The 21,763-nt window shown below is 31.3% G+C and overlaps 1 protein-coding gene across 7 annotated transcripts in view; it reads right to left on the bottom strand.

Moving 5' to 3' along the window:
- Positions 1-1,013: 1,013 nt before the first annotated feature.
- Positions 1,014-21,763, bottom strand: part of LOC111057114 (peroxiredoxin-2-like) — a 31,819-nt gene continuing 11,069 nt past the window's right edge. The window contains exons 1-7 of one of the 7 annotated variants that reach the window (XM_039438065.1): positions 18,975-19,195; positions 14,485-14,583; positions 13,427-13,519; positions 9,183-12,177; positions 5,434-5,648; positions 2,948-3,154; positions 1,014-1,418 (exon numbers count right to left, since the gene is read on the bottom strand). In XM_039438065.1, the coding sequence (XP_039293999.1) occupies positions 1,143-1,418; positions 2,948-3,154; positions 5,434-5,640 (690 nt within the window). In that variant the 5' untranslated portion in view covers positions 5,641-5,648; positions 9,183-12,177; positions 13,427-13,519; positions 14,485-14,583; positions 18,975-19,195 and the 3' untranslated portion in view covers positions 1,014-1,142. Of the gene's footprint in view, positions 1,419-2,947; positions 3,155-5,433; positions 5,704-9,182; positions 12,178-13,426; positions 13,520-14,484; positions 14,584-15,834; positions 15,965-18,974; positions 19,196-21,763 lie in introns of those variants that run through there. The other 6 variants (XM_039438066.1, XM_039438064.1, XM_039438068.1 and 3 more) reach the window with 6 other exon arrangements.

Here is a 21,763-nt window from a genome sequence, read left to right as displayed (position 1 = left end):
CCCTCAGGGAGTTAATATTGCTACAAATTCACTTCGCATCGAACACTATTTTCTAACCTACTTTTATTGCTGATTGATTTGGAACTCATTTCACCTTCCTTTATCCTATATTCCATACATAGGAACAAGCATTAATCCAATAACAACTAAAAGGTAGATTCAACCCAATTGATTGCAATGATTTTTTCTCTACGTTTTCACCAATATTGCATGCAACTATGTAAATATGAAGAGAGATTTATATTAGTTACAGTCAAATTTCGATATTCACATTTTCAAAATCACATAGAAAGAATTCAATACAAATGCTACAATTCGAATTAAAATAACGCTAACAGAAAGTTATTCCAAATTCAAATTCTTTATTTGCCATAATACAATACAATTTTTTCAAAACAAAAACACAATTAAAAACTTAATTTGAACATTAACATGAAATAAATAATAATAATTCTCAAAATTAGCTTATAGGCGTTGCCAGCAAAACCAGAGGTTTGTGTTTAATTATTTGATTATAAGCTTCTTGGTGTGAATAATAATAAACATTCATTTATTACAAATTGAGTTAGCTACTTAATTACTCTTTCTCTCTCTCTCTCCCTCTTTCGTTGAGATAAATTCTTATACAGAAAACTATAAAAAACCAAATGAATTTAATGAAAGACTCCTAATTCATTATTAGATACTGAGTTTTCCGGAAATAACTCTCCCTAAGAAAAACTCATATTATTCTTTTGACTTTTTCTGTGAGTGTATCAATAATTTCTTGATAGAGGAATGTATCCTATGATTAAAAAAATATATTTCAATGATTCTAAAATCAGGTTTTTTCCATAAATAATAAATAACTCTCAAAGAACAACTCATATTATGTTTTTGACTTCTATTAGAAGTCTATTAGAGTTTCAATGACTTATTTTTATAGGATGTATTCAATGATTTTATATTATTCAAAAACAATAATTCGATGATTCCAAGAATTAGGATTTTTCAGAAATAAAAGAACACCTCTCTCAAAGAACACCAGAATATGTTTATTGAATTTTTCCATGAATGTTCCATTTCTAATGGTCATAGGAATGCATTCAATGATTCTATACAACAACAGCAACAAGTTCACTCCAGAAACTTCATCAGCTGACCTACGAAGCACCAGACAGCTGTGAAGCTCTGGAAGACGACCGCTGACTGTTGGACGACCTTGACGAAGGTCGCAGTGATCCGTCAATGCCCTCGCCGACGCCGTCCTCCGTGCTCTTGGCGGACGAGCGTCGCTGCTCGTCTATGGGGATGGCGGGGGCGCCGGGACGCCATCCGGCCGGACACACCTCGCCGTACTTGTCCACGTGTCGGAACGCCTGCACCAGCCGGAGGGTCTCGTCAACCGAACGGCCAACTTGTAAGTCGTTGATAGTCACCTGCAAAAATTATCAAGGCTTAAATTATACAGAGTGTCCCCACGAAAAGTGTTACAGTCGAAGATCTTAGATTTTAAATTAAATTTAAAAATGCCTTGTAAAACAAAAAATGCCTTGTAAGATTTTCTCATGTCAACCTTAGTTTTGAAGATGAATAGATTTTTCGATATTTTTAAAATACGTCAATAACTAGAAAACTATTAATCAAAATCTAATTCTAAGGATACGGTTGGATATGGTTATTCTGTCAGCTGTGCTTTAAGAATTAAGTTTTTTTTTGTCCTTCAAAATTATTTTTTTAATATATGAATATTTTTGTGATAATAATGTGAAATTTTTCTTCTATGTTTGGTTTTGAAGAATCTAAATTTGAAAATCTACTTCGTAAAAATAATTAATAATTGACAATTTTGTGAAGTGAACAACTATACAAGACTTGACCTATTTCGGACTATGTGTAACCTTACCTAGATTTGGGAGAGGGATAGCACAAGGTTATTTTTCTCTCCCTATCATTTTGATGATGTACTTATTGTATGAATCAATAAAGAATAAAGAGGATGAAATTTCCAATAAGATTTACTCAATGTGATTCTTTGTTTGAGGATTTTGAACTTATTATCCTTATGAGTGTTCAACAGTTTGAAATTTGACTTCGAACTCGACGTATATACTTTTCAACTTTGATCGCTAATAAAAAGTTCAAAAACGTCAAACAATTTATATGAATTTTATTAGAAATTTCTACCTCTTCCCAAACACATCCTCTGAATTAGATTTGACTGACTGTTATCTATTTATTGGCGTTTTTAAGATAAATACAAAGCAGTGAGAGCTGAGAACCTGCAGAGAGCTATTTATAAGCTGTCCAGTCTCTGTCAAGAATATGACTTGACAATATCTCAACAAAGGACTATAATATATAATATGGTTCTCAAGAGGAAAGAGACAGTAAGGACTAAGATTGTATTAAATAATAGTATACTAGAACAGGTATCAAACTTCAATTATTTGGGCTGTGATATCACTTATAGGGAAGGAAGATATACTGATCAAAAAATGCATCGCTTCCAAAACATATGCGGTTCCTTACAAGGAATTTGAAGAATATTGCTAGCCAGATCACTAGGCTTATATTTTACAAAACCATAGCCGCACCAACACTTCTGTATGGATGTGCTCGATTCTAGCTAGCATAGCCTCTAAATCACGCTTATTGATAGAGTCATTAGACGAGTTGTCCGAGCCTGCCATCACGGGAGTTGAATCACTAAGTGATCGACTCAGACATCAATCTTAAACACACTTTTCACAGTTCCAACCGCCACTATAGCAGACGACGGAAGAAAAATCATCGCTGAATTTAATAAATCAAACTTATTTTTTCACCCATCTGAGATTTACCGAGGATGGTATTAAAGCTGAACATAAATTTAATCAATATCGATAAAAACTTGAAAATGATAAAATATTCAGTAGACCTCTAAGTTTGTGTTGAAAACTGCTGTTTCAAGACAACTCAATATCACCTGTCGTACAAGACCTCGGTCATCAATGATGAACAGACCACGGAAAGCAGTTCCAGTCTCCTCGTCCAAAACCCCGTAAGCCCGCGATATCTTGGTGGACTTGTCGGAGAGGAGAGGCACCTTCACGCCAGCCAAGCCTCCCTCCTCCTTGGGTACATTGGCCCAGGCCAGGTGGCAGTATTCACTGTCTGTCGAAACTGCTACTACCTGTCAAATTTACAATTAAACTTATTTTATCATTCCAATTATTATTCAACTCTTATGGGTTTTTTAAATGAATATTTTTATTGTTGAAATATTTTATATACAGTATCATAATATCTATAATTATACAGTATATAATAAAAAAAATATTGTATAATATATTTTTATTATTTATATTGTGAATAATAGATAAACTGAAGTTTTCTTCGAGTGATAAATAATTTATTTATTACAGGTAACAGCTTATTTGTTTAGGTACTGTGTAATAGCTTATTTTTTAGCCTTTGTGTATTTGTGTAATTTGATATTAATAGATAATATGTGACATTGTACAAATAATTATCAGATTGTAAAGTATCAGTCTCCAGTCATTTAACGAAAAAATGCTTTTTTGAACTATTTTTGAAGACACTACAGTTTTTTTAATAATAGTTATTAAAAACAATCTTTATAATGATTTATGCAGTTATTCATTTCAAAAAATAATGAGCTCCGCGATATGTGCCGTACCAAGATTTTTTTTGAAATTGAGTATTCAACTCCATCGGAATTGATATACTTGGAGGAACAAAGATGGAAAAACTATGTAATTGAAGAATGTCACTATTTCCTTTAATTATTAGTATTATTAATTCATTCTCTTATTCATTCATTTATTTAGGTTGAAACAGCGTAATATTATTGGGAGCAAGCCCAAAAATTCTTTTAAAATTTACACTATCAACAGAGTGCTGTAATATTTTTCCATATTGAGGTAAAAAAGGGATATTGTCAGTTTCACATAATCTCAATAAGTTTTCAAGTTTAATCATGATTTGATTGCCTGTTGCACAAATTATGTGAAACTGAGGTGAGAATATCTCTTTTATTTCATCTTAACCTTTTCTCTTCCTGAACTTAGTTATCAATGGTGTTTACGTCTTTATCACTTGATGTTATCTTCTCACAAATTTATTGTGACGAGTAATATTGTTGGATGGTTACTCTCAATGAGCCTACAGCTGTAACTGACTGCGGAAATATCTGTTATGATAGAGTTGTTGTTATTAAAGCAAAGATTATTACTGCAGTGACTGGTCCAGGTAATAATAATTGGTTCAACTCCATTTCGTAGTTCCCCGTTGCTGGAAACAATCAAGGAACAAACTCGACTCAACAAATTATGCTTCAAGTGATTTTTACAGCAAGTAGACCTGAGCACGACAAACAACAATTAGACTAACATGTAAAGCCCTGTTTTTATATCCTGTATTATTGAGAATAATATAGCTATATTATCTGGGGAAACAAATCCTCTTGTTGGACTATTCAATACACTTTGTGCTTGAAGGAAAAACAAAAATTATTTAATCTTCTTCCTTTTTCATAGTTTTGTTTATAGATGAATTGATTATAAGTCATTATTAGGGCAAAGTTAGTACTTCAGGTCCTCTATTCCACACAACCCACAATAGATGTTTACACTATTCTATTTCACTATTTTCACTTATAAGATGTTTACACTATTGTGTACTAACTAATGTAGGTACTAACTGATATACTAACACAACACAATAGATGTGAATGGAATAGAAACTATTAATGTAATAGAATTTTCAAATAGATTGGGAAAGAAAAATAGGTAACTACCATTTGTTTATTTTCATGATCGAACAATTTAGAAGATGTAAAAGTATATTTCTAATTATGATACACCTACATATGTAATACGATTCACTAATAAGTCAAAGTAGGCTACCTATTCATAGATTTGAAAAAATCCTTGGAGAAATCAATATTTGTTTTATAATAATTTATTAATTATTGAATAATGGTCCTTGACACAAAACTACATTAACTCTTGAAAGGAAATTGTTACTTTATAAAACGGAGAAATTATCAGAATGGAATTTTGGCACTGCCAACAGAAGTAAAAAGTGTGTTGGGAGCTGCAGAATTGAAGACTTTGTTAGCAAGAAGTTGCAGAAGTAGCTTATCATAGCCGACTATCTAGTCAATAATAATATTATTGTCAATAAAACAATTACCTATCGTTCTGTAAAAATGGTGAAGAAATTATTCATATCAATTCACTTACAAGATAACAACCAATGTAAATATCCAGTTAGAAATGGAGAGTAGAAGAAGGAATTCGAGGAGAAATTAAGTATACCGAGAAATCATAAGCGAAAATTAATTAAAAAATCAATGAATAACAATGTAATAATGATTATAACACTAATTTGGACAATTTCAACGATAATAATCAATGTCTAATAATTTGAAAATTATTTGATATTTACCTCACACTCACACTCTCTGAACTCATTCAGTCGATCTGAATAGGCGAAGAGCTCGGTAGGACAGACAAATGTGAAGTCCAGAGGATAAAATAGCAGCACCAAGTACTTTGATTGGAACATGGACAATGAAACCTCTTTGAACTGTCCATCAACCACTGCTGGCCCAGAGAAGGGAGGGGCTGGCTTGTGAATGTCCGGTATCAACATAATCGCAACTTGGGAATCAACATAATAAAACGTTCAACTAAATCCAAAATATTACGCTGTAAACTATAAAAAGAGTTTGATATTACAGCATTCCTAAATGGCTATTACACATTTTTAAGAAATAAGTTTTATTTTAATGATAGCAATGTAGGCCTATAATATTTGAATTGGAAAAATGATCTCTATATTGTACCCATATTAATTCTGCATTATATTTTGGGCAAATCATACGATACCTCAGTATCATTTGAAACAAATAATTATTCAGGTAATCATGTAGGTAATTGCTAATAATGATAGAAAACGTAGATGCATTTTAATAATCCATAAATATTTATGGTTCAAAAACTAAACCACTCAATTTAATTGTCAATTTTTAATAATAATGATAAAGTTTATAAAGGCTTTTGGATCCCCTAAAGAAGTACACTGTCAATCTCTATATACTATCTATAATTAATTATCTGTACCGTACTACCGGTAGTGGGTGTTGGATTTGTTGTTATGTTGGTAATATTATAGAAAGAAAGATTGACAGTAAAGAAATTACCAGTACCTATGTTTTTTTTCAATGAAATTATAATACTATATGGCATAGTAGAATTTCCCATCCTTAATGGATAAATATAATAGCCTATACAGTACTTAAATTTAGATTTTATAAAATTTATCACTTTGTATATTATCAAGATTGTAGACTGACATTATTACAAAGTTAACTGTCATTGGACAGAAAAGTAACAACAATATGTTATACAAGCATAATTATATTCCAATGTTAGCAAAGATGTAGATAATCGTTTAAAAAGTTGGTATAAATTTTATGTTCTGACAATTAACAGTAATTTTTTACAATATATTATTCTTAAGCTGCGTTTACACTGTGTAACTTTGTTATAAAACTTTGTTATATGTAACAAGTTATATGTAACTTTTGTTAAAAAAATAAGTTATAAAACTTTTGTTATACAACAAAAGTTTGATTGACAAAATAGAATTTGTAACATGTTATAAAACAAAAGCAAGTTTGTGGGTCTCTACAGTAACTATATTACTCAAAGTATGGCCATTGACTGTCACGTGGTACAAATCCGCCATTAAGATTATAAACAAACATTATAGTCCTATCTTATTCATTAAAAATTATTCGGAAATTTGGAACTTATCACTTCTTTTACCGATTGGAAACGTATTTTGAACTTCCGATGAGTTTGGTATAAATTTTCGAAGGCAAACTGATTATACTTTGATATAGATCAATAAAGTTTATTCAAATAACATTAATAACGCTTAAAACATCAATTTTTCTTCCCTCGGGCGCGCATAAGTAGGGTACACCTCAAGGATTAAAATTCAAACACTCATAACTTTTGTCACAATGATCGGATGTCATTGTACCACAGCTCATTCTTCTCGGCTGGTCAAGGCGGTTCAAAAAAATGCTTCATGAGTATTCATGAGTCGAATTCGATCGAAAAATATGAAATTCATCCCTGAGTGTAGATTAACCAGTACTTCAATACACAAAGAAATGACAAATCAAAGCTATGTATCTCGGTATCCCATTATTATAAAAAAGACTTGATCTTGAATTTTAGAATTGAATTTGAATTTTTTCCTACCAGTTTTAGTTGCTGCACACGGAAGAATATAATAGGTAATTGTAATGTAAGATTCGATCGTAAAAAATCAAGAAATCGAAGATACTTTTCCCATAAATTAACGGTCCAGGCATTGATAGGGAACAGTGATTCAAGATGAATTTTAGGCAATTATGCGTAGAGGATGAATTGTCTACAATAATTTGGAATCAATCATGAGTTTCTTGATGTATCAGACTCTTGATTAACAGAAAAATCGCGAAAAAATGAAAAACTGGAATCACCCTTTTTAAAATCGGTTGTAACTGACTAATAATACTGGAATCGAGGGTATTCTTTGTTGTAGTGGAAAGAAGAAATACTTTTCTACATTTTGAAATTTTATCCGAAGTATTTCACAATATTTGGAAATTAGTCATTTTTTGTGAATTGAAATACTGTTTAAAGTACACTCAAGGATGAATTTCTCTATTTTCTTGGTCGAATTTCACATATAATGCGTAATTTGGAACCGCCTTGACATGCTGAGAAGAATGAGCTGTAGTACAATGAGATCTGATCATTGTGTCAAAGTCAAAAGTTATGAGTGTTTGAAATTTTGATTCTTGAGGTGTCCTTTTACGCGCCTCTCCACTAAATTAAGAGCATATAACGGGTGATTCTCATAGAACATGATCTAATGAACTTATATCATGGTGCGAAATCTGAATGTGATGACAATTGAGTTGCTGATGACGAATGAAGCTAAAACTCAAGTGTTTTCCAAAATACAAGGATCAATGTTGTCAGGTTTACCTGGAAATCTATGTATAAGATAGAGCCTGTAGAGCACAAAACTACGCTCAGAGGAATCTTGAATTATACATTTAAATGGTGACAATCGGAAGATATTGTAGATCAAAGACTAAAATTCATCAAAATGATTTTTTTCTAATTTTACTTATTTTTGAAAAATTGTAAGTCAGTACTCATTGGGGATAGAAAGTTCCAAATAATCTCATTTTATTAGTAATTTAATAATCTAAATAAAAGGCGGGAGCAAATTTTTCTGATCAATTACAGGATTTGGCAGAAATAACATAAAAAAGACTGGAAAATGAACCGAAAATACAAGGTTTTTGGGCCACTCTGTATCTAGCACAAGGAAATTTATGTACCCAAACAATGTATTGAAAATCAGAACTACAATATAAAATGCAAGAATAAATGTATATTTAAAGTACTGTAGTTGCAGAAATAAGTATCAAGACTTTAGCATTTAAATAAACAAGTTCAAAAATCTAATCAATTTCAACAAATAAAGCTCTCAAATGCTGTTATCGATTAAAAAACTCAACAATTTTCAGGTGGGGTCCCCCCCCCCAGGTCAGGGTTCTGGATCCGCGCCTATGTAAGCAGCTGATGATTCAGCTACTTCCCCCACCACCTATTTCAACTCCATTCTATAACTTGTAACATGTTATGAGTAGTAAAACGTTTTTATAACACATGTAACAAAAAGTTAAAATACTTTTTGTTTGATATTTACCGACGTCGTGCGGGAAAGGAAAAACTTGTTATAAAACACGAAATTATGTTATCAAACACAAAGTTACATGTAATAAGTTACATGAATTTATAACATTTTTGTTAAAGTTGTTATATAACCATAACGTTTTATAACAAAGTTACACAGTTTAAACGTAGCTAAAGGGAAAACTTGTTATATATAACACAAAATTATGTTTTAAAACACGAATTTACATGTAACAAGTTAAATGAATTCATAACATTTTTGTTAAAGTTGTTATATTAGCAATGTTTTATAACAAAGTTACACAGTGTAAACGCAGCTTTAAGGTGAAATATATTATTTGTTATCTGTCAATATTATTCAAGATTATCCTATGATTTATGTAAAAGAATATTTGACTAAGCTAAAAGAATTATAATTTTTGTTACCGATCGCTTTATCTAAGTTGTAGTACTGGTATACAAATCTGTTTCAGTTCTTAATATTCCTGGAAGCGTTGATGGTTTGGATTATTTATGAGATTTTTTAAAACTGTAGGCAAAATTGATGATTGTAAAAGTTGGGAAGTCGGTGTTTATAGAGTTGAAAACGATTGGTTGTTTTTTGCAGTCAGCTGAGCTATGAATCCTAATTTTATTAGAATTGCAAAATTCAAAAGCATAACATAAATTTACACATTTTCAGCATATAATTTGGATTTTCGTTAATAAAAATTCAAAACACCTGGTAATGTTGATAGATTTTTATTACACCACGGCGAATAGAAGTGTTAACTGTAATATTACAATACTTTGACACTTTGAATTTCAAATTGGGCGCTGTTAATGTAGATCGATTTTAATCGAACATCGATCTTTTCTTCAAACATCGATATTCGATATCCATTCATTAGTTATTTGGAAAAGATCCATTTTGGTTTAATAAATTATTAAAATACATTTGAGAAATATAAATCAAATCTTAAAATTATATACAGCAATGACTTAGAACTAACCTAAATTAATTAAACTCTAAAATATGTGTTTTATTTGGTGCAGTTGGCAATGCAAAACTAATTGTTTTGCATATCCGGTTTCCTTTTGCACTTGCTCTCTTCTGCCATGAGCTGGTCTCTCGAAATGTGCTTTCTGCAATGTCCTTTGATAAATTTATTTTAAAGTTTTTTTTCTGCCAACTTCTTGAAACTTATATTAATTTTGTAGTAGATTTTAACTTAGTGAAAGCAAAATATGCTATGAGTTCTTGTTTTTCTCTTGGTAATTTTTCTGTAATTTCTAATTTATAAAATGTCTTTCAACCTAACCTCCCGAGCACATTGTATGATTTTTCATGCATTAACAATAATATTCTGGATTTTTGGTATGGTGTTTCTTTATTATTATTATAAGGTTTTATTGTTTGTCATGTTTGAACTCTGTAATATGCTTGAAGTGTTGCCTATTACATATTTCTCAGTTAGCCAAAATGCTTTCAAGTCATTATATTTTCCCTTCTTATATTGGAATTAGTTATGTTAGGATAAATTTATACAGGGCTACCCATGATTTATATAAAAGGAAACTGATGTCTTATCCAACACAAGTTTTGGCCCAACTGTCCAGTACAGGTTAATCACCGAAACACCTCATAACTTATATTTTTTTAATTTATTACCATGAATCATATAATTCATAGTCTGTGTCTTTCTTTCAAAACCAGATCAATGGGTTAATTTTTTCAGAAGTCCTTGTTTCCTGACTTAAAAATCATGTAAAACTGCCAAACAATCGCAAGATGAGATTGTACAAATTTAGCTAGAGATCACTCAATCAACAAGTTGAAAACTTTGAATTTTTCAAACAAAGAATCTAATTACTAAAAAATACAAATTTGTTGACAATGAATCTTGGAACTTGCTCCACGTAGTAGAGTACGATTTTACATAAGTTATAGTCTGCAAATCATCAATAAAATAAGAATTGAGTAAACTCCAATCTATTTAAAAGCTGTAAACTTCAAGTTCACTAAAGCTGCGTTTACACCAAAGATATTAACAAAATTTTAATAGCGTATCCAATCCTTATATTTTTCATTAGATTGAACAGAAATTGACAGACACATATGTTCATCATGTGAATGATAAGTTATGTTCAATCTAATAGAATCTATAAGGATTAAGTTATTAACATTTTGTTAATAACTTTGGTGTTGCATTTACACCAAAATGTTTATTTTTCCTTCATAGATTCTAATCGATTGAACATATAACTCAGCATACACATGATGTATGTATGTGTTTGTCAAGTTCCATTGAATCTAATATAATATATAAGGACAGAAAATGAACATTTTCTTGATAACTTTGGTGTAAACGCAGCTTAACTTATTTCATCCAGTATCAGAAAACTAGACAATCTTGGACCATATTAAATTGAACTAGAGACTACCTACTCTAAAGAAATATAGCTCATAAATATAGGCTCTATATTCACCCTGATAGGAAAATGAAATATCTTAAGCTGCGTTTACACCAAAGTTATTAACAAAATGTTAATAACTTAATCCCTATAGATTCTATTAGATTGAACGGAACTTGACAAACACATATGTTCATCATGTGTATGATAAGTTATGTTCAATCTAATAGAATCTATAAGGATTAAGTTATTATAATTTTGTTAAAACTTTTGGTGTAAAACCAGCTTAAGTAATGTTTACTGTATAGTATCATTCACAAATGAACTAGACCACATTTTTTTGTAATTGAGTGAAACAACATATTAAGGAGCTCTATTGAATAGAATACTCTACGGTACTTGACAAAAAGAAGTGATTATCAATCAGTTTTAACTTATTTCTATATTACTAGATTTCCCACTGGATTCATAATTATTCTACATAAACAACAGAATGTTGAATCCTCTTGATCCTCCTCTTATTCTCTCACTGCCACAAAATAATATTACATTTACATATATCATAGGAAAGTTTTCTATTGATAAAAATATAACAAATCTGATTGCTCATAACACCTCCTTAGGCCTGGTATAGATAGATTCAATACAATACTTTCTGTAAAAATCCATCAACCTATTGGTATAACTAATTCTTTTGGTTCACTTTTTTGAATAGGTGGCACTCCTTCTTCTACAAGTATGTCACGTTTTTCTGCATAGCAGTCCTCTTTTTCTGTCAATTTTTTTAATGTCGGTACTCTTGTAATCTTATTCCTGAATCTTCGAATAGGTGTAGTAGTAAAGTTCATGCATTTTGCATACAATTCCTCGTTGAATAAATATATCATTTGCACATGTAGATTGAAGCACAATTGCACTCTATTCTTCTTACAGAATGTTGCACGAGTCATTTTTATGCAAAGCTTAAAAAAGGGCAATGGCGTTAGGTCCAAGAAACAGATAGGCGGTGCAAATTTCTGGATATACACTGGAAAAGAAGATGCAATCAATTAAATCATTGGTAGAAATTTTATATTTATCACTCCTTGAAGATTATTCTCACACCATTGGAGTGGTATACATATAATGATCTCCATTCATGATAGGCTATTTATGTAGCAATCTGAATGATTAATTCATGAATCATCAGTGTTACTAATCTTAAGAATAATGGAGTGATTGAACTTATATGATCTAAATGACTTGAAGTGAAGAATTCTAATAACTTAAAGGGAATTTGTTTAAATTTGAGCATGGTCTATTATTACAGTAATAATAAGCTATAGCTGAAAAGAACCATTTCTTTTTGTTACTGATTGAGTGTACATTATTATTATTTATTATAAGAGAATGGAGACATATTTTCATTTTACAGATCTATTCTTGTATTTCTGTGACTCTCTATTCCATAGTTATTTTCATATTTTATGTTTAGTATGTAAGATGTAAGTTAGTGTACCTACTTAAAAGTGATATTCTATATATTTCCTTCAATTTTCGATAGGTCTACTCTATTTGAAATGCCATGTTCTTTATTTCAAATTTCCAATTAAATCCTGCATGAACAATAATTATATAATTATATCGATTCTACTTCCTTATACTATTCAATCCTTCTTTAAATTTCAATAAATTATCTTGCTCTTAATTTTCAAGCAGGAAAGCCCCGCACACACACATCGATTTTTGGTCGTACGATATTTTGCCGTCACTATGAATTCAATCAGATTAAACGGAACTTGATGAACATCATCTGTTTGAAATCATCTGTTCAATCTAATAGAATTTATAAAGATGGCAAAATATCGTACGACCAAAAATCGATGTGTGTGTAACTAGCCTAACTGATGCTTGAATCCAGTACCTACAATATAATAGCCTACTTATTAACTTACTTCGGTAATGGATAAATATAGGCATGTGAAAATAGCAATCACAGATAGTGATTTGAACAGTGGAAAATAAATAAAATATTACCGAAATGCTACCGTACCTACAAATATAAAAACGTAAAAAAATGCATTAAGAATATCAGATGCTATGTATCGAAAATATCATGTTCTATTGTGGATAAAAACAGGCCTGTATAGAATGTTGAATTAAAAACATTCAAAAGGGAAGGAAAAATATGCAGTAGGCTACGGTAGGCTAATACCAGACACAAACAGGTTTGTTATCCTTACGCTTATCCTTTCTCTATGCTAATACTGTATGAAATTCTCATGAATGGTACTTACACCCATTTTTCTTCGTGTGGAAATTTTTCCCATAAAGAATGCTCAATCTTACAGTTGCTTCTTCCCCTTTAACATATTTTATTACAATTTCAACTGAAATAGATCAATGAGTAATGAATATCATATACCTATAATCTATTCCAATAATATTCAATTTTTTACAATTAATTGAAAGTTGCACTCATTTTTATTGAATGAATTTCATTTCTCTCCACAAGTGAACTAGCATAGTGAGCTCAAAAAATTAATCATCATTTAATAATTAGAAATTAATATGAATGAATAAATTGCTAAGAAGTGTAATAACGGGACTTGAAAGAGTCTCAGTAGGCTATTAGATAATAAGAGTAAAGGCTATGAGGCTCTAGCTCTATTTTCTAAATGAAAATATTCATTTTGAGATTTTTAGACGTAAAGTAATTTCCTTATCCTTTATTTCATTTTATTTATTGATCTATTCATTCATTTTACGAAATAGTATATTTCGCACCTAGGGTCGAAAATGAGACTTTTCCGGCTCGAAATCGGTTTTCAAGTCCGAGGCCGTATTTTTCTCCCGAATTTTTGATAAAATTACAAAGTCCGAAATAGAGTTCATGTCATGTCAAGTTTACATAAAATCAAGTTTATATAATGATAATTATTGGTGATTTACACTACCTACACTACCATACTTATTCATAAGTATCATGGTGATACTGCAACTACATGGTAGAGAGCAACTCTTTCATTCATGAAGCATCTCTGTGTGATCTCCATCTAGGGGATCTAGCTGTTGTGATACAGCATACTTATTCATAAGTATGGTAGTGTAGGTAGTATAAATCATCAATAATTATCATTCGTTGTATATCGTCACCATGATATTATTCGACCATACCATACTATTATGGGAAAATATATTCTAGAACAAAGAACATGAATTTACAACCATGAATTTGAATTTTGCAAGTGGTCGACTATTATATCTATAATATTTAGGTATCGCTTGAATTGAATTGAATAAGAATTTGTAGAAACAGAAGATTAATAATTTGAATATCATTATTGCTACTTACATCCAAAATATTTTTCCTCCCTAGTTTGTAAGTTTTTGTAAGTCATAATTGCCTTTCCAATAATGATGCGAGACAGAGTATAATTAAATTCAAATTTCCCTGGAATTTAAGAAGAATATTTTTGTAATAAATAAGGCCTGATCATCAATTATTATATTCTTCCACCAAGTCAACCGTTGATGATTCTATAAATGCATCCAGTTATGGTGGAATATATAGTTTCCGGTAGGCTATATATTCAATTATTGGCTGAATAAGTTACAAATAATAATTTCTATGATGTACAGAGTGAGTCATATGTATGGGAAGCCTTCAATAAGTTGAAAACTGTGTTGGATATAATACTGTAACTTTCAGGATAAAGTATTGGTCAAATACTCCACCTTTTGACGTACAACTGAATTTCAACCCCTCCTATGATACTAGTAGGCCTATCCAAATTGGCGGCTAATTGAAGTTTTGGTTTTTACTTGAGAATTCAATCAGCCGCCATTTTGGATACAGATATCATAGAACATTTTTATTGATGTCATCTTTCTTGTTTTAAAAATACCTTCAATATGATGTACCACACAATTAGTGTTTACATTTGAAATATTTGAGTTACAACCCCTAAGTCACTCCCTTATGAGGGGTTGAAATTCAGTTGTACATCAAAAGGTGGAGTATTCGACCTGTCAGTTACGACCAGGTCAGTAATCCTGAAAGTTACAGTATCAGGCTACCACCAGTCTTCAACTTATTGAAGGGTTCCCATACATATGACTCACTCCTGTATACCTACAGTGATTATCATATGAAACTAAATTTACATTTCATGGTATTATTATTGATTCTAATTAAAAAAAAATAAAAGCAGTGGTATTAGCTGGATATAATTTTATTTTAACTCAATTTTGGTATCCTTTATTCAGCAATTTCAAGATTTGAACTTGCTACTGCAGCTATTAACTTCACCACGACAAAAATTCTCATTGTAAACGTTAACCGCTGGCATTATACTGGTTGTTATTAATATTGTATTTGAAAATGAATTATTGAAATTACTGCAAAGAAATCTTGAAGGGCTGAGTATTTTACGCTCTTCACACTCATTGATTTTTTTTTCTTGAAGACTACATCAACATGTTTTCCACTGTGATTGATATGATAATTTGTCAAATTTTTAGCGTCTACCTCGCAATGCTCATTTCTCTACTGAGAAGAAGCTTAATGCTGGATTTGCTGATACGCTGCTTCTCCTCAGAAGTGAAAAATTATGTTAATGCAAAAAATGTTTGAAACAGTCAAAACATCAATCAAAAACATGCTGAAATCTGTACCGTTATAGAATATATTATGACATAGTACCGGTAAACCGGGGTGACTTTGTCCCAATTTTGAGGAGTTGAGATTGTCCCACTTTTGCAATCAATACTTAAGTTGCAACAAATCTCTTACAATATATTTTATTGTTTTCTGCAATGTTTGAAGAGTATTTTTCATTATAAAAAGTTGCATTTTTCTCCACTTCAACAAAGATATATTTTTTGAAATTAAGAGACAATGTCAACCAGGGGTTGGGGCGACTTTGTCTCACTTTGAAGAATATTTTGAAAAAAAGTTTGTTTTCATGAGCTAGACAAAGTGAAACTAACTGTTAACCTTTAAAATGAATATTTATATTGAAAACAAATTAAATCCACTTCAAAAAATCACAAATTTTTCTTTAAAAATATTTCAGTTTCTGCAGCCTAAAGATATCTTTTAGTGTCGCTCTTTTAGCCACAGAATCAGCTGAAAATGAATATTAAGATCGTATTAATCTCAAGTAAGGTGAATATTTTTTTTATCCTATTATATTAAGCAAGCAATTTCTGTATATCTGTTTATATTTTTATACCTGATGGTTATCTGGTTATTTATGTTCAATGGATCTCGAAAACGGCTCTATAACGATTTTCATGAAATTTGGAATATAGTAGGTTTATTATATAAAAATTTGATTGCACTAGGTCTCATCCTTGGGAAAACTCACTGAACGACATTAAAAGAATAATTCATCCTTGGCTGAAATAGCTGAGACTTTCGTCATCTGTGGATAGTAAAAAGTGAGCGAGTGATTCTGTGGAAAATCAAAATATCGCCTCCCCAAAATTCATAAGCTGACGTATAGCCAGCTGTGAAATATAAACACGATCATATGAGAGAATAATTCTCAATAACTATTCTTATTATTGATATTTTATTATTATATTATATATTAGTAATTAATAATTAAACAGAACAATATTATTGTGTTATGTTTATCAATAAATGAAAATAACGAGCAGAGCTCGGTGCCCCGATATTCGGGTAGAATACATTATATTTATCATATTTAGATTGTAGTTGCATCATATCCTGCATGATATCACAATTATTACACTGGGATAAAGTCACCTCAATTTTAACCTAAAATTGACCTAGTTGTATTTAACTAGTAGACATATATAGATGAAATATAAAAGATTAAAAAATAATACTAATGAAAGAAAACTTAATAATAACTGAGAATAACAAAAACATATTCTCACACTGAAGTTTATGTTAACGGTCTATGTACGTTCCAATTTACAATCAAATTATTGACAAGCTCACACCCTGTTTCAAGTCATCCCCCCTCAAACTGTATAATTACCAAGATGCTGGTACAACTTCTTTTTGAAAAGTTTAAACGAACCACAAAGAACTATATGATCAGGCAAATCATTCCACTCTCTTGAGGCTTAACAACAAAAGATTTATTAAAAAATACTGTACGATGCAGAGGTATCTGTAACTTATAGCGATGAGCTCTTGTTCGACGTTGTGGATTTACATCAGTCATGAAGGTGAAAGCCTCACGAAGATACTCTGGACCGTCATTTAGAACCAATAGTTTATATGTCAGACATAGAATGAAGAATTTTCTTCGTTCCTTCAATTTAAGCCAGTTGAGATCGTTGAAGAAAGGATAATATGTGCATCCCTTCTTGCATCATATATGAACCTCACAGCGAAATTCATGGATCTCTGCAATCGATCATTCAGTTCATCTGATAGATCACCGTAGACAATTGAACAGTAAAGAGAAATGGAAGGATCAAAGCGTTCACCAATGTAACTCTAACAGATTTCGGTAAATAGTTTCTGATCCTTTTAAGCTGATGCATTCCACTAAAGACTCTATTACACACATGCGTGTTTGCTCATGCCAACTCAGAGAACTATCAATCAAGATGCCCAGAACCTTAAGGCACTGAGAATATGGTATTTCTATACCACTGATGACCACAGCCGGAGAGTTGGCCAGATCCAAGTTATTCGTCAATCTGGGATGACCAACAATCATACATTTGGTTTTCACTGGATTCAATCTCAACCCGTGTGCATCAGACCACTCTACCAGTCTAGCAATATCCGAATTCATGTGATCTATGGATTGACGAAAGTGTTGCACAGGAAAATGGGAATATATTCCCATACATAAATGAGAAGAAGCTTAATGCTGGATTTGCTGATACGCTGCTTCTTCTCAGAAGTGAATAATTATGTTAACGCGAAAAAATGTTTGAAACAGTCAAAACATCAATCAAAAACATGCTGGAATCTGTACCGTTATAGAATATATCATGACATACCGGTAAACCGGGGTGACTTTGTCCCAATTTTGAGGAATTGAGATTGTCCCGCTTTTGCAATCAATACTTAAGTTGCAACAAATCTCTTGCAATATATCTTATTGTTTTCTGCAATGTTTGAAGAGTATTTTTCATTATAAAAAGTTGCAAAGATATATTTTTTGAAATTAAGAGACAATGTCAACCAGAGGTTGGGGCGACTTTGTCTCACTTTGAAGAATATATTGAAAAAAAGTTTATTTTCAAGAGCTAGACAAAGTGAAACTAACTGTTAACCTTTGAAATGAATATTTACATTGAAAACAAATTAAATCCACTTCAAAAAATCACAAATTTTTCTTTAAAAATATTTCAGTTTCTGCTGCCTAAAAAGATCTTTTAGCGTCGCTCTTTTAGCTGCAGAATCAGCTGAAAATGAATATTAAGATCGTATTAATCTCGAGCAAGGTGAATATTTTTTTTATCCTATTATATTAAGCAAGCAATTTCTGTATGTCTGTTTATATTTTTATACCTGGTTGTCTGGTTATTTATGTTCAACGGATCTCAATAATTAAACAGAACAATTATTGTGTTATGTTTATCAATAAATGAAAATAACGAGTAAAGCTCGGTGCCCTGATATTCAGGTAGAATACATTATATTTATCATATTTTGATTTTATTTGCATCACATCCTGCATGATATCACAATTTTTACACTGGGATAAAGTCACCTCAATTTTAACCTAAAATTGACCTAGTTGTATTTAACTAGTAGGCCTAATAGAACCCTAACCAGTTAAACTATGGATATTATAGATATATCAATTGAAAGATAATAAAAAGGACAAAATAATATCTACTCACCGATAAGATGAGTAAAGACTTAAGAGCTACATTATTGGCTTTACCAGTCATATACCCGCATCGACCGGGGTGACTTTGTCTACCACGGGCTGACTTTGTCCCACCTCGCGGAAAACTGTTCAAATCAGTTGAATATCAATCTAGCTCTTAATCTATAATAAGTCTTTTAGAAATAAGTTTTCTAATACGAAGTTTTCCGACAACGAAATCACAAGATGAAGCAAGCAGTTCCGGTTTAGTTTTATGTCAATAATTAAACTACTATATCGAGAATCGAAAAGATAGGTATCGATTGTAGAACCTCGATAATGATCAGGGCTACGGGTATCAATGTTGAACATTGATTTCGGATAACAGAGATCGGAGATAACTGATTTGAATATTTTTCCGCGAGGTGGGACAAAGTCAGCCCAGGGTAGACAAAGTCTACTCCGGTCGACGGGTAGGTATATGACTGGTCTAAAGCCAATAATCTAGCTCTTAATTTAGTCAAGATACAAAACTTATTATTATCTGTTTCATACAGCAACTTAAGTACAGTGCTCTCAGTAAAATTTTTGGGTATATTTATTCAGAGTAATTTGAAGTGGAATCGTCATGTAGAGTACCTACACTATTCCAAAAGTTACCAAAGGTATTTTTATGTTAAAAAAGTTGAAGGAAATAGTATCTTTAAAAATATTATAAAATGTTTATCATAGTTATGTCCATTCTCAACTTCTTTATGACACTATATTATGGCAGCCATTCTCAATCTTCATTTGTATTACAGAAAAGAGCTATAAGAACAATTTGTAATGTACCCCCTTCAACTCACTGTAAACCGTTGTTCATAAGATTGGAAGTCACGAGCTTACCTTGTATTTTCATGTTAAACTGTCTGTTTTTTGTTAAGTTAAATCTACATCTATTTTCATCATGTAATGCATCAAATTTTGATAAGCAAGCAAAATCGCTGATGGAAAGAATTTTTATGGGTCTTGAGCAAACAGCTGCTCTATTATCGCCAAGTGTGATAGCAACAAGTGAAAGATTAGATAATAACGGGTACCATGGCTAAAATTAGAACAGCCGAATAGAAAAGAATTTTATTTGCTATTTATTATATTATATAAAGTATTGAAATTTTGAGGTTAGGCTATAATACCTACTGGTCCACAACCTAATAATCGATCAAGCCATGTAATTTGAAATCTAGCCAGACACCTTGGCAAAATTTTGTTGTAAACAAATAGTATTCAACTAGAGGATTTGGTAAGCAAATGGCGACTTATTGTAAAAAGGAAAAAACTTATAAAATGCACAAAAATTTATTATATGTAATGAGCATGTACAAAACACCAAAAAAAAAAAAAAAAAATATTAAGGAACAGGCGTATGGATACATTTGTGAATTTTGCATGAACCAATCAAATCACAGTAGTCAATGGGCGGCAATAGCAAGCCGATTCAAATTTATCTATAGATATTTTTATAAATGATAAGAATTTATAAGTTATCACTACTCAGTTTATGTATCGGATGTAGTCCAAATAATTGTAGAATATAATACCTAGGATATAGGGAATAGCTTAGCAGATTGGCACAAACTATTTGATCTTTTTAATTGCATAGTAGTGGAATATTTAAATATATGCAAATTTGTAAGTTGGAAGTATGATCATAGCAAATAGGGGTAGAACAGAGCCCACTTGCCTGCCAGATGCTGCCACTAAATTTTATAGAGCACAAGTCCCTTTTTGTTAAATTGTACATTTGAGAAATTAAAAGTTTGAATTCATTAATTAAAATTTGTATAAGACTTAGTGATGCTGTAGTAAAGCGTAAGTCATTAAAATATTTATTTTATTCCCTTGGAGAAGACGACTTCGGCCACCAGAAAATCCAGGACAATAGGAAATTCGGATCGCCACCAACATCTTGTGGAATTCAGCATGTGAGTGATAAATTATCGAAATATATAAATTTAGGGCACCCTCAGTGCTTTGAGTGAAACAAAAATATAAAAAGCTAGCTCATTGGAAGGTTATAAATATTAAAAATTATTATAAAACTTGTGCAAGTCTTAAAAGGTACAAGAAACATATATTACTAGTTAAATGAATTATATCAAATGCATATGTCTAAGGATACACAGATTAAAGAAATATTTAAAAATAATATTATAATGTATAAATGCTCACTCAATCATTAATTTTATAAGCACATTGTAAAGATATAAATGTAGCTCTTGTTCACTGGATAAATTAATTTATCTAATTCCACCAGAGGTCAAACCTTAAGCCCTGAGATATATACTGTGATCTATATGTATTATTATATTTGGGATTTGTGATTCATCAATTGATTATTTTTATATTTTTGGGAAGAAGATAAATATTGAGATTTTTAAATCGACAAGCAGCAGCAAGTCAATACCTGAGCTGCATAAAAATAGTTTAAAATTCGATAGTTTTTGATCTGCAGAGTCTGCAACCTCTGTCGTCCACTCAGATCAATGCCACCGACGCACCGCTGAACCCGGGGATAGCAGATATCAATGTCGAGGGGGGCGAGGAACAGCCCGCAGATCCAGCATCCCAGGAGACAGAGTCACATCTGGCGAAACAAAGCATGTTGTCAGATACGGAACTAGATCCGTTAATAAAGGTAATGATGGAGCAGACTAGCAGTATGTTCAATATCATGTTACAAAGTGCAATGAGTAATATGATGCAGGAGATTAAAAAAGAAAACACAGCAATTAAAGATTCAAATAAACAGGCAGTAGAGCAGGGTATGAAGGAGGC

The sequence above is a fragment of the Nilaparvata lugens genome, chromosome 11 (assembly GCF_014356525.2).
Source record: "Nilaparvata lugens isolate BPH chromosome 11, ASM1435652v1, whole genome shotgun sequence".
NCBI classification, from domain to species: domain Eukaryota; kingdom Metazoa; phylum Arthropoda; class Insecta; order Hemiptera; family Delphacidae; genus Nilaparvata; species Nilaparvata lugens.
Note: the sequence above shows the minus strand (reverse complement) of the source record. Positions and strands in the feature narration are given on the sequence as shown.